The 14,260-nt window shown below is 39.2% G+C and overlaps 1 protein-coding gene across 1 annotated transcript in view; it reads left to right on the top strand.

Annotated features, from left to right (window-relative positions):
* Nucleotides 1–12,259, top strand: part of FGFR2 (fibroblast growth factor receptor 2) — a 78,104-nt gene extending 65,845 nt beyond the window's left edge. The window contains 6 exon segments of the mRNA XM_010003973.1: nucleotides 518–708; nucleotides 4,157–4,279; nucleotides 5,573–5,643; nucleotides 7,166–7,303; nucleotides 8,195–8,300; nucleotides 11,983–12,259. Coding sequence (XP_010002275.1) covers nucleotides 518–708; nucleotides 4,157–4,279; nucleotides 5,573–5,643; nucleotides 7,166–7,303; nucleotides 8,195–8,300; nucleotides 11,983–12,147 — 794 coding nt within the window. The 3' untranslated portion in view covers nucleotides 12,148–12,259.
* The last annotated feature ends 2,001 nt before the right edge of the window (nucleotides 12,260–14,260 follow it).

Below are 14,260 nucleotides of genomic sequence, written 5' to 3'. Positions count from 1 at the left end.
GGGAAAAAAGGGACATTTAACAAGGACTTTTACCCATGCCTGTTCTTGTGAATTGTCAGCCCTGCTTTAGTGGAACTTGTATCCCATGAGTTTGAAATGAGCACTTGTACTTTGTAAAGACCACAGTGTTTTACGAAGAGGTAATTGTGTCGTGTAAAGTGATGCAGAATAGCATCAAATTCCCAAAAAGCACTTTCCCCATGTTTGAGCTCTTGTGGCATTTTTTGATTGAAAATACTTGCTTTTCCATACATGACATGTTCTGGAAGGAACAGGCACTGGGTCAGGGTTTAGGACCTTCCAGCCACTAATTGTAGCCCTGCTGCTATCCTGCTATGAAGCTCTGAGCAGTCACTTTGCTCACTCTGGACCTCTTTAGCTTTCAAATCGTGCTTACTGATTCCACAGTTAAACCTTTATTATCTTAGTTCATTTGTTAGAGCATGCTAAAAGCTTCCTTACAACGAAACATTTTGCCTCTCAACCTTCTGTTTACACACTCTCTGTTCATCCAAAGGTCCACTGTACGTGATAGTAGAATATGCTTCCAAGGGAAACCTGCGGGAGTATCTCCGAGCACGCCGTCCCCCCGGGATGGAGTATTCATTTGATATCAACAGGGTCCCAGAAGAGCAGATGACATTCAAAGACTTAGTGTCATGCACATACCAGTTGGCAAGAGGCATGGAGTACCTGGCATCACAAAAGGTAAGTGGGTAGAACTCAGCAAGAGCCACACAAAGCTCACGGTGTATATTTATCCGGCGCCTTTAGTTAAGTTTTGTTCTCATCTCGGTTGTGTTGAAGAATTTGCTGGGAGAAAAACCTTTTGTCAAACAAGTTGCATCATCTCTACTTTGGAAAAAATCATTGGGAAAATTCATACGCTTTAAGTTTTTAATCTCTGTTTAATGACATTCCTAAAATGAGGCCCGGAATGGATTGTTTAAGGTAAATACTGCGTACATACCTGCACTGGGAGTTCATAAGCACATTTCATTGCACAAGTCATGTTACTCCACCCATGAGACAGCAGGCAGGCACCATTTGCCTTCTGTTTCCAGTCAAATGGACCAGATCAGCTCACCTAGGGATGGCAAATAAATTAATTCAGTTAGCAAAAGGATTTTACAGCATGATAACAGGCAAAGTTGAGAGGACTAGAAGATGCCAAGGCAAAAACTGTCAACAGAAGAAGCAAAAATAATGGAGATAATTAGTCACTGAAATTAGGCACTTTGCTTAAAACTAGTGGGTTTTGGTAGTGCAGCTGGTTGAAAATTTATTTATCCAGTCATGTCCCTAGACACCTATTTCTTCAAATGGCGTGTTGGGTTTTTTTAACCAGTAATTTGATTAAATTATAGTTATGAAACCTAAATAGCCCTGTATAACTAACTCTGTAAACATCCTGTGGCTTGGTGGACAAGCAGTCATGAATACCCTGGCTGGTGTCTGGACCCAGTGGCCAAACCAGAGCACCAGATACTGATGATAAGCATGTCCTGCAAAGTGTGGAGTGGTTAGCAGGGTATGTACTGATTTCCAGTTGTTTCCATGTCCAAGTATGGAACTGTTTTTAACCAAAGACCAGAGCTGAGTGTAAACCTCCATTCCTGTTGTGTGGAGTCATGATCTTTTTTATTGCTTTTCTGCTCTGGTAGAGGTTAGAGGAAGGAGTAAGTGAGGTGTAAATTTGCTTTTATCCTTCTATTTTGAAATAGTAATTCTTAGCACAGTAATGCAGACAGGAAGACATACATGACACCAAGACAAACATCATCTACTGGAGCAAGCACAAATATTGTGCTGGATAAAGCACCTTAGGATATCTCTTTTAAGATTAATGAAACATTGGCCTGGCACTGAGCCATGTCCCAAGAAAATAGTACTGTTGTGAAAGGAAAAAAATAAGTCTTTGACTGGCAGATCTTGAGAACAAGTGTCTGCCTGAGAAGCTCTGAAGTAGTAGACTGGCAAGAAGGTGTGTGCTCACACAAGTGCACATGGCAGAAACATTTCATCCTTGAACCACTTCCTTTGCAAAAACACTTGATCGGTGCTGCTCTGAACTTAACAGAATATGAGAGGCATTGCACAAGGCAGGGGGAAAACAAAGGCAGCACAGAGTGAAACTCTGCATTCTGGTTCTTCAAATATCCCACCGTTTCTGTTTGTATTTCACTAGTTCTTTTACCCTTAGGGATCCATTTGCTGAGCTGGAATAATGAGAGAGCTGGTCTTCTCGCGCTATTTTCATCATGCAGGAGCTGTGAGAAGGCCAATGTTCTTTTTATTTCAGTCCAATAAATAGCTCAGTGAGACCAAAAAGAAAAAAAAAAAAAAGAGAGAGAGAAATATGTAAAGAAGATTTTTGGGCACCTTCTTTTTGTCTTACATGAAGGTTTTGCCTTACAAGCAATTATATGTTGGATGTTGTTCCTAAGTTGGATGGATGCTTTTAAAAATTCTGTTGATGTGTCTTCCCCATCATTCCAGAACAGTGTAAGAACAACAGAGGAGCTCCAGGTGGAGGGACTGGCCCAGGTTGTTGCAAAGAGGCAGAAAGTTATTAGGGCTGGAGGGCTGGATTAAAAAACCTCTCAAATATGGACATCAATAATGACACCATTTTGAGGATAGGAAGAGTCTCGGTTATAAAACTGTAGGGTATGATAAAACAGAAATACTGACAGAAGATAACAGGGTTTGAATTTGGTGTATTCACTCAGAGGTGTCGTGTACCATCTCAGATGCTCTGTGTGGCACCCCAGCTTGCTGCTCTGGTCTGCTGTAGACCCTGTGGCATCCCTGGTAGTCTCATCAAGATACCTTGGGTATCACAGGGCATCTCTGATGACACCGTATACTTCTGTTTGGGCAACTGAATTGAGTTCCTAGGGTCTCAGAGGATCATACTGTAGAGTTTGAAAACAAGGGGCAGGGAAGTAGGAAGGCTGGCCTGTGTTGTTTCTGCTACCATAGAGTTACTGATGCTGAATTAGAAGACAGATTTGATGCTGAAAGCATGTACTGCTGTCTGGTCCTGGGCACATGGAGGCATTGCTGGAGCAAGTTTTTCCTGGCAGTTCCCCATGACAAACCCAGTGAGGAGCAGAAGCTCATTTTAGCCATGCAGGATAAGAGATCTCAGAAAATTGCTGGAGCAAGTTACAATGCCAGTAAGAAACTGGCTGTTGTACAGCTTTTTTTGTAATGGTTCAGTCCAGCATGTCTATGCATATGCTCAAATAAAGAGGACAACATAAAAAGTAATCCAAAATTGAGGAGTTTAAAAAAAAATAAATAAAAATTTAACTTGAAATGAGGTTGAATATCCTGGGGGGATTCCAAATGCAATGTTTTTTACCATGCCTCTGCTGCCAGCAGCCCTAATAAGGCTGCTTAAACACAGGAATAATATCCAGAGCAGTCACAACGTCCTTTCAGTGGAAAGAATCAGTTGCAAATTTTCAGGATAATGCTGACATGAAGGAAAAATCTCTGAGGAGATAACACTCCCAGTTTCACTATCAGAGCTGTTTGGAAAGTAAACAGCCCAGCCCAGATTGTATTCTTTTGGTATAGGGTTGTTCTTTTTTGTAAAATTCAGTTGTTATGGTCTCATGGTTGAAGTAAATACAAAAAATTATGTACAGTGGATATATCTCATGTTAAGATCTTTTCTATTAAAAATGGGTGCATGGATCCAGACTGTCAGGTCGTTGATGCTGGTGAGCTGATATAATTTAAGAGAAGCTACTTAATAAAAGGCTCTAAGCTACTGTTACTAAATAAGTGTTTAACAGTGCTGCAATACCTGTACGTGGGCACGTGTAACGGAGAGTGAATCTCAAACAGTGTGGCACATTTTGGGTCACCACCACCCAGGCTTTCAGCCTTAGCAAAATACAAGTCTTAAATATTCCATGATTTTCTAAGAGGCTTCTAATGGCAGTAGTTCAACTTGGACACACCAGCTGAGGGGATGGATTGCAGTAATTAAGACAATCATATTTTAAAGGTTTGTAGATCATGTGTGATTCCCACCTTGGGATTTAGGTTAAAATCTGTAAAGGAGACTTAGTGGTGGTATAGAAATGTTTCACTTTTACAGCAGTTTATTTCACTGGACCTTTTTTTTCCCTCTTTCCAGTGTATCCATCGAGACTTGGCTGCAAGAAATGTTTTGGTTACTGAAAATAATGTCATGAAAATAGCAGACTTTGGTTTAGCCAGAGACATCAACAATATAGATTATTATAAAAAGACTACTAATGTAAGTGGATGGTTTTCTTATCTCTGGAAACAAGTGTTTTCTTTCAATGATTCACTTCAAAACTATGGTTATAAACTTAATGGGCTTCTTGTACATCAGCCTCACTTCTCATCGCAGACAGAAAACAGGGATTAAGGACATAAGCGTTTCTGTCCCCTCTTACAGTGACAGTTAAACTGATAACCACAGAAGCTGTATATTGTATGATTTATTAGAACTGCTAAAATACAAGATGATTTTTGTTTGTGGGTCCCTGATTCCAGTCACTTGAACTAAGTGGAAATGTTCTCGTTGATTCCAGCTACTTTGTACCAAGCCTAGGATTTTGAAAAGTGCTTTATAACCAGTGCCAGCAAGAATCATCATAAAAATCCTGTTTATGAGTGGTGACACCACATACAGCTTTATCCCTTTTGCCTGTACTTAGCTTGTGATGTACAAGTTATAGCTGGAGCATCAAAGTTGGGGTAGAGGTTGAGAAAATTGATTTTTACTCCCTAATCAGTCAGCATTTTGCTGTTTAGCCTGTGCCAAATCAAGAAGATAAGACATTTGACATGTAGTTATTGATACTTAGTTTCAACAGCCTACACACCTCCTTCTCAGGGGATCTTTTAAGATCCTGATGAGCTACAGACTTTTAAATATTCATTATTATTAATTATATATGAAAATAAAGCACTGAGTGATTAATGACGTTTTAGTGATACTATCTTCCTACTCTGCAAAGAGAGCAACCAGGTGTGGGTCCATCATTGCTGGAGGGAACTGAACCTTCTTCGTATCAAATCTAGTGCTATTCCTGGGCTCTGAGCAGGGCAGAATGTGTGTGCAAAGCAACAGGCAGATGTGGCTGTGTGAGCTCAGGGTCACTGCAAAAGGTGAAACAGGCAAACAAAATTCTTGGGTTTGATGATCAGCTGACTTTTGCAGGCAGGCTTATTTTTTAGGGGATTATTGATTTGGGGTATTTTTGTCTCCAAAGAACCATTGTGGAGTGATCTTTTTAATTTTGATCTGCTTATCCTGTTGTTCTCCTAGCAAGCAGTCTGGGAACTTTTTGGGAGTCCCCAGTGCTTTTAATTTTTATCTTCAGTGTTTATATGCATCTTGCTTAACGGTCTCCCTACTTTTTTACTATTGTTCCCTGGAAATTTTAAAGAGAAATTAAGTGCTGCTTTGCATTAGACTGCTCTCTGAGAATTTATGAATCTTCATGAAAAATTAGCATTTAATTCATCCTGTAAATTGCTGCCATTTTAATTTTTCTTCCCTTTCCCTCCAAACTTACAGGGACGGCTTCCAGTAAAGTGGATGGCTCCAGAAGCTCTGTTTGACAGAGTTTACACACATCAAAGTGACGTGTAAGTGGCCTTATTTAAATGGGGTTTTGGGGCGTGGGAAGGAGGGTTTATTTGGTTTGTATTTGTTATAGTTCGGGATATTTCAAATGTATTTTCACAATGTACTTTACCTTTAAGTGTTTTCATTCCATTTCATGTATTAATAGATGGAACAGGACTTGCCCTTAGAAAGTGAGGATTTTCTGGTAGACTGCTAACCAGTGCTCTGTTACTAATCTGCCTAGCTTCAAAGCACATGAAAGGTGGAAAATGCTAACCTCCTTCTGTCAGTGCGGAAGTTTCCCCCCTTGAACTTATTTACGGATGTGCAGCTACAAAGTCTATCTAATTTGCTTGGCTTTTGACATAGTCTGCACTTCCTTCAAGTTTTTTTCTTAAAAAAAAGGAAAATAGAGAGAAGAAAGATGATCAAATTCCTGTGGAGTTTTTTATAAAGCTTTGTGCTAAGATCAAGTTTAATAAAACATAGACTGGATAGAGTAGAAAAGTTTTCTCTGATTTTTAGAAGTACTGTTGCTTCCCAGCAGTACTTCACATGCAGTAGGAAATCATTGAACTCTGACACTTCAAAATCTTGTAATGTGTGCACAGAGTCACTGGCTGATGCAACCCCCCTGGATTTATTCTGCTTCCTATTACAGTTTCATGGGCCCAGCTACAGTGCTCGTGTGTGTTGTGCTTGAAGTAGATGTGTATTTTTTATACAGCACAGATGAAGATCTTAAGGTTTTTATTTCTCCAGGAGAAGCTGGTAACTGTAAAGGGCTGGATGCTTCCCAGCACAGGTGTAAAAGGTTATATCAGTGCAGGGCTAAAAAGAAAAAGGGCAGAGTGGAGAAAGTAAGAGGTATCTCCTCTTTCTTCAACCTGCATGTACTTCACAAGCTGCTCTCTCCCTAAGAAAAGCATTTACTGAGACTTTTCCTGCAATCTTTACATTATTTACAAAGGAAACTATATACACAGGTTAAGGGTGGATCAGTCTTTTGGTTTAAATTAACAACTTGGCAGAATGTTTAGGTGAATGTGAAGTAAACTACTTCACTGGTTCAAAGCTGAAAGTCAGTCAAAGCTCCCCAGGAGCCATGGAGAGGGAGGGTTTCAGTGCTAGAACTTGGAGGCTCTGGGCCCCATGGTGGCTTTGAAGACACCTTAAAGATAATATTATTGTAAGTTTGTGCAAACAGTTTACTAAAATACACTGCTGCAAAGCTAGGAGAGCTGCAGGGAAGCTCAGGAACCAGCACAAGCTGTAGACTGTTGCTCACCTGGCAAAACCACCTGCCAAAGAGCCCCAGGTAGCCAGCATGATGAGACAAGCACTGAAGGAGGTGGCAAGCAGGCAGGAAAACTGGCTTAAAACTATCCTCCTTCATTTCCTAACAACAAAATTTAAAACATAATCTAAAAAAAAATATGTATATAATAGAAAAGCAGAATGATACAAAATGTTTTTGTCTCAAATCTCTGTTTTCAGCAGTAAGGCAGGTCTACTAATGCAGTTTTCTCCTTGAATTTGTAGCTGGTCATTTGGTGTGCTAATGTGGGAGATCTTCACGTTAGGTGGATCACCCTACCCAGGAATCCCAGTGGAGGAACTTTTTAAGCTGCTTAAAGAAGGGCACCGAATGGATAAACCTGCCAACTGCACCAATGAACTGTAAGGACCCTTGTTTGCTGTAGCAGGATTGAAGGACACAAACTGTACTGAATTTACATGGATCAAACGTTTTCAGAATTGCTTGACTAAAATTTGGGATATAGTGTGTGTATAGCTATGTAAAGAAGAAGTACTAGAAGGTCTTCAGGGAATGTTTGACAGAGGATACTTCTTTACCCACTCTGGTGTGATCCCATAGAGAAAGAGATCATCTACAAGTCAATGTTTTTAGACCCATATTTGTGGGGTTTTTTTTAAATCACATTAACACAAAAATTCTTAAATGGCACAAGTACCACTCATATGTGAGCTAAATCAGGCTGGGTTTGTACAAAACAAAATATATCTGGGAATTTCTGTGTTACCATAGAATCCCAGACTGGTTTGAGTTGGAAGGGACCTTAAAGATCATCAGGTTCCAATCCCCCTGCATGGGCAGGGACACCTCCCACTAGATCAGGTTGCTCCAAGCCCCGTCCAACCTGGCTTCACATTATTACCACAGCATTATTTCTTGGTGATGAGGGGAAAGTATTTTCCCTTTCTGATATTTTAGTATAGCCCTTAACTGTTTTTATAATTTTTCCCCCCATTTTAATTTCTTCACAAGGACCACAATCCCTGACGTGCAGAAATATTTAAGTGTGTGTAATTCAATACCATTGAAATTCCAGGGACAGGAGGTTACAGAGTTGAATCCACAAAAGGGTAGTTTAGACACTGGGCAAGGGAGATGTAGAAATGGCACAATCTGGGGGAAGTCAGTGGTCCGTGTGTAGGACTGTGGGTGCTCAGAGCTTTGTGTGTGATGGGGAGCGTTGAGTGTCTGAAAAGGTCTGCGAGAAGGACGCGTGATTTTAATTAAGCCAAGAAAATGTGTATTTCTTACAGCTATATGATGATGAGAGATTGCTGGCATGCTGTGCCTTCACAGAGACCGACTTTTAAACAGTTGGTAGAAGACTTGGATCGGATTCTCACTCTCACAACTAATGAGGTAGGTAAATTGTTTCCCTCCATAAGCTGCTGATCACGACAAATGGTTCAGGAGACAGATGGAATTTATTCAATTATGAAATCCCACTCAAGTTCTCTTCTTGTTCTGTTTATTGTTGTCCTCTTGAGGTTACACACAGCTAAACTATGTATCCTGTGAAATCCTCAGTTTCTTGCCATTATGCCTTGATTTATGTAACTAAACAGAAACACATCTTTAAAGTGTTTTGGTTTCTTTTTCATTGCTGCTTTTGTTGTTTGTAGCATAGCAGCATCGAGGAAGGCTGAGAGGCAATGTTTATGTTTCAACACGAATTTCACCTGAAGGAGAGATGTACAGTTCATAGTGTTTTTCATTTATCAACTCTTGATTCCCAGCCATGATATCTAGGTCAGAAGAGGAGAAATCGACAATGGTAGATTTCAGATTATATGTCTGAGAGTGAATTAGGTTCACTGAAATATCTCTCTGTGGAGGGAATGAGAACCCACGGGGAACATGCAAACAGCCATCCAATTATCCAAAGGTCCTGCCTAATGCTGCTTCAGGTTGGGATATATGAATGCAAAAGGGTTTATTTGAAGAGCATTCTTTCAGAGGTCTGAGATATTATTAGTTTTAGCAAGGAGCACACTGATTAGGGTATTCACACAGGAATCGGTTCTCTTATCAGTCAATCACATGCACCTCTGAGGAAGATCACGAGTGATGGAAATGTTGATTCTTTTGGTGGAAACTTCTTTGGAGAGAAAATGTGGCTGTCCCAGAATCATTTTACAAGTTCCTAGCAAATCTGAGAAGTTATATGTATAATTGGAGGGGGAAAAAATGACAAAACACTTAGAGAGGAAAGTTGCAACAACTTATTTTGAGTGTTTCAAAAGAATTTTTTCAGATTTCCTACGATTGTAGTCTTTCTTTATATAAGGAGGGGGGAAGGTAGGAGAATAATTAGATGGCTTTATGTTGGTATTCAACATTACTTTCTAATTTTTCAGAATTGTTGGAGAAATGAAAAAATACTATTAAGCAGCATTAGGAAAGGCTGTATACAATAGAGATGACAGGAGAACCTGAGTAAAGAGATGCCCTTTTTTTAGGGTCATAATTTACCCAGAAGGTCGGTTGAAAGAGATTTTTGCTTCAGTAGCAGCAATAATTGTATCTGGCTTCTGTTTTGTAAGGTTTATGCTAAGATGTGGCACCTTCAGGGGTGGCTCAGAGATGAGGCAGGACTATGTGCTCCCTACAGAGTTGGTAGCACAGCCCTGTGTTCTGTTACCATTTTCCCCCTCATCCAGTAGTGGCTGCTGCTTTTCCTGCCAAATTTATATATGATTTCACAAGACTAGTTGGAGGTGGGCTGGCTGCCACTGAGGAGTGCTGGGTGGCTTGGACTGGAAATTCATTTGCAAATTCAAGAGGGAGGTTCTGGGCTGCAATTCCAAGCCCTGGGAAAGGGTATTGCTTTCTTTTTTGTGTGTGTGTTTAACCATCTTGCCTTCCCAAGTCTGTACAGCTCATGGACCTGGAATGATCTCAAAGGTAACCTGAAAAGGCCTTTAGGGTTATGTAAATGACTAGAATCATAGGAAAAATGGCTGGAAAAAGCTCAGGAAAACATCCAGTCCATCTGATTGGCCCATGGCAGGATCCACTATACGTTTGTCATTCCTGACAAGATGTTTATGTAACTTGGCCTCAAAGATCTCCACTGCTCTGTTCCTGCATCACCCCTTGACAGTCTGTTGCTTTGTTCCATCAGCCTTACTTCTTGAAAGATTGTCCTAATCTCTAATCTTTCAGCATAAGCTATTGCTTTTGTCCTATTTACCCTGGACACAGAAAGCAAATTGGTTCACTTGTCTTCTACAGCCCATTTTGTGTTCCTGAAAACTCATCATGTTCTCACTCACTTCTCCTGAGAACTCCAGTGTGTCCCATTTTCCTCCGTAGCTTGAGACCTCTGATTTGTGTAATATGCACAGTTTTCCTGAAGAGCAGGTTCATTTGTGCACCAGTCTGACAATAAATCTGCTTGTCCTCTCCACAGTGGCACTGTCCCTTCTGCCCCCAAATGTCGCTGTTGATACAGGGTCAGCCTGGTTTACCCAACAACTGAAAAATTTCCTAGGGCAGCCAGTAATACCTTATGCATTTGTGCAAATAATTATTTCTGCTTAAATGGTATTGTCTTGCTCTTCTCCCTGCTGAATCATCACCTGTTGGGATTTTTTGTTGATGTTTGGTTTGGGGGGTATTTTTTGCTGTTGCCTTTCCCCCCCAGAAAAAAAAAGACCTTATTCCCCATGTTTCCTAGAGTAGTGTGCAGAGTTTCCCCAATCCACATGAACAGAAGTCACCAAGAGTCAGCCTCATGCCTGTGTCATTATATCATCCTGATACTGGCAACTTTTTATCCCCCTTTATTCCCCTAGACATTGGATAAGGAGGTTGGAGAGAGGATAAGACTCCCACTTCCAATACTGAATTCATAACTCAATCACATCAAGCCTTTCCATATTAGGAACCAAGCCCTGTTTATTCAAATACTGGAATAATTTCTACTTCTGTCTGTCCAGCACGTGCTTGATTATTTCTGGTCACATAGGACTGGTTTGCTAATACATAAATATGTGTCAAGGTTGTCCTTGTGGATCTTCTTAAAAGCCTGGGGAGCAAGACAGATAGTAATCCTAGATCCAAACTGCCTTTTCTTGCTGCCTAATGTCAGCATTTTAAAACTTACATTCCCCTTCTCTTTTAAAATGATGACCATTTTTAAACTGTAATAAAGTAATGATTGAATTTCTGACTTAAAATATGTTAACCAAGGACGAAATTACCCCAAACCTAAGCACAGCAGCGTAAAAATACTGACTGAGGTGGAAGACTTGTCTCGTCAGTACCATCATAACTTGTGGTTTAGCAAATGAAGAGATTGCATTTAAATGAATGCAGCTGCCTTTAGAAGTTGAAAGAGAAGGAACATTTCAAGGGGAAAAAGAACTTTATTCTTCTGCCAAAACTGTTGTTTCTAGCAAAAGGAGCCTTAACCCAAAACTTGGATTCAGCAGATACTATTTCCTTTTTTAATGACTGCTTTGGTCATGGCTACTCTGGGACACACACATTAATATGTACTGTAAAAAACCCAAATCTGGGGAATTATTTTTTTTTCCTCCTTCAGTTCTTTTTTGCACGTAGGCCACTGCATGTTTAAACCCAAATTTAATATCACAGAATATAAAACAGATACTCTAACTGACCAAAGGAATATACAGTTGGAAGTGTCTTTCGCCTCTCTAAATCATTACCATGTGCTAAAGAAAAACGGTTCTATTGAGGATGAAATTTCATTTTTATCATTGCGAGTGAAAAATCTCCTTTTGATGTGGCTGGCATGTTTATTTCCACTGACGTGGCTGATGCTGGTGATGTGGGACTTCAGAAAAGTACCACGTTCTTGGGTTGTTTTTTTTCTTTCTCTGTTCAGGCTCCTTGTTTTATGGGATATGGAAGCAACAGGCAGCGTCGAATGCGGTTGCGTTGCAGAAACGAGTGTCGTTTTTAAGCTGTTCTTTTACCCACTGTATAATCAAGCCAAGTCAGAGCAGTGGTAACGTGTTATTGGCAGTTTTACTCACTGTTTAAAAATGCAATTTATTTCTTTTTATCACAGGAGTATCTGGATCTCAGTGGACCTCTTGAACAGTATTCACCTAGTTACCCTGACACGAGGAGTTCGTGTTCTTCAGGTGATGACTCTGTTTTCTCTCCCGATCCAATGCCTTATGAACCTTGTCTTCCCAAGTACCAACACATGAATGGAAGTGTTAAAACATGAAAATAAATCACAACGAGGAAGAAAGAAACCAGAACATCAAGCTACCTACCATATACAAGGCAAAATCTTTTCTCCAGGACCTTAATGTTTCTGCTTGTACATATGATCTATGGAAAAAAAGAAAAAGGAAAAAAAAACCAATAACAACTTGGAAGAAAGCAGTCAGAACCTACATAAAGAATCTCATCATTTGCAACTTTTAAATGTTCCCAACAAAGAAGAATGTTTATGAGCTGTGTCTGAATCCCCATTGCCATCAATTTTCTGGCTTCCTGTAAGCTGCAACAGACTTTGTTTGTACAATGGACCAGTTGGACTTGAGGCAAACTCTGGGTCTGCCTTTCTTGTTTATTTTGTAATATTTGGAGAAAATATATGTTGGCACACACTTACAGAGCACAAATGCAGTATATAGGTGCTGGATGTATGTAAATATATTCAAAATATGTATAAATATATATTATATATATTTACAATGAATTATTTTTTGTATTGATTTAAAAATGGATGTCCCAATCCACCTAGCAAATTAGTCTCTTTTTTAACAGCTATTTGCTAAATGCTGTTCTTACACAGAATTTCTTAATTTTCACCATCCAAAGGTGGAAAATACTTTGCTTTCAGGGAAAATGGTATATCATTAATTTATTAACTAATTGGTAATGTACAAAACAGTTAATCGTTTATAGGGTTGTTGTGTTTTTGTAATTTAAATGGCATTTCTATGCAGGCAGCACAGAGAACTAGTAGATATATTGCTCAGACTTTACTAGTTTTCAGATCTTTTTTAAAAAAAGAAATATTTACAGTATATAACTAATTTGGGGGAATTAAACTTTTGATTTATTTGTGTTTAAAAACTGCAGTGTCAGATGATTATTCTTCTCAAAACCAAATCCTTTAACAAGAAAGTCTTTTATTCTCATTGCCTGTCACTTGAACAATTTCACTCCTTAGCAATGGCCAAAAAAAGCAGAATCATTCCACACACACACCAAAAGGGAAGAAAATTTTAAAAGAGACTTCCTAAAGCAAGGAGAGAGATGAATTTGTCTATAACCACAGCAGAAAGTACTGCTCTACCCAGAGCTGAGCTTCTACCCTGAGTTGCACATGCATCAAATTAACTACAATTCTCTTCCCTGGGTTGGATAATAGGTTCCAGATCTTTTGGCCTGGATCATTTGCCTTTTAGACTATCCTTCTATTGTAACTTAAGTTAAAAAGAGAGAAGTTGTTTATAATGACAATTTGCCATAGGAATATCAGCATCTTTTTAAGGGATTAATTCATGCTGACTCCAGTATTTCCTTCTGATCCATTCCATAACAGTAAGTATAGCACTGGCCTCTGCTGAAATATCACTGTTGTTTGTATCTCTTAACAGATGCCTTGTGGTTTTACTTTCAGAACTCTCACACTGATATGGCCATGCAATATGAATGCAAATTACACTGTTTTATGTGGTGGTGTTTTTTGGTTGTTTTGGTTTTTTTAAAATAAATAATTAGGTAAAAAGTATTAAAATCTGTTAACTTTTGTACTGACAATAAAATGTTTCTACAGATATTAATGTTAAAAATACAAAATAAATGTCATGCAGCTTATTTTTCCTAATCCTTTGTGTCATACAAAATGGTTTCCTGAACATCAAGTGATGGAACACATCCAGAAATGCTTCCTTTTGACCTTATCATAGATCCTATATTACAAAGCAGCTCTTTCAGGAATAATGCTTTTTGCCTCTGTCTTATAAAATGTCTGCCCATGAATAACGTGGGGTATTTGAGTAAACATATGTACAATCTTTGGTGCTTGTGAGGTGAGACATTATTTGCTGGGAAATGGTTTGAAATATTCATAATGTAGACATAAAATATATTTTCTTTTTATTTAGTCAGGCTGTAGTCTCCTAATTAGTGGGGTTTTATTCTGGAGAGGTTGGGGGACCATTTGCATAGGAGATTTTTTAAAAATTGTAGCACTTGGAAAGAGTATAAAAGTTTTGTTGTTTTTTTTTTTACTTGAAAACAGAAGGAAGGCACACCAGAGTAGCTGGTGCTTGAGACAGAAATGGGAACTTCATGGTCACATTGCTGTTGCAGGTTAGCCA

This window comes from Chaetura pelagica, unplaced genomic scaffold (assembly GCF_000747805.2).
Source record: "Chaetura pelagica isolate M959 unplaced genomic scaffold, ChaPel_1.0 scaffold248, whole genome shotgun sequence".
Lineage (NCBI taxonomy): Eukaryota > Metazoa > Chordata > Aves > Apodiformes > Apodidae > Chaetura > Chaetura pelagica.
This window is presented reverse-complemented; position numbering and strand designations above follow the sequence as displayed.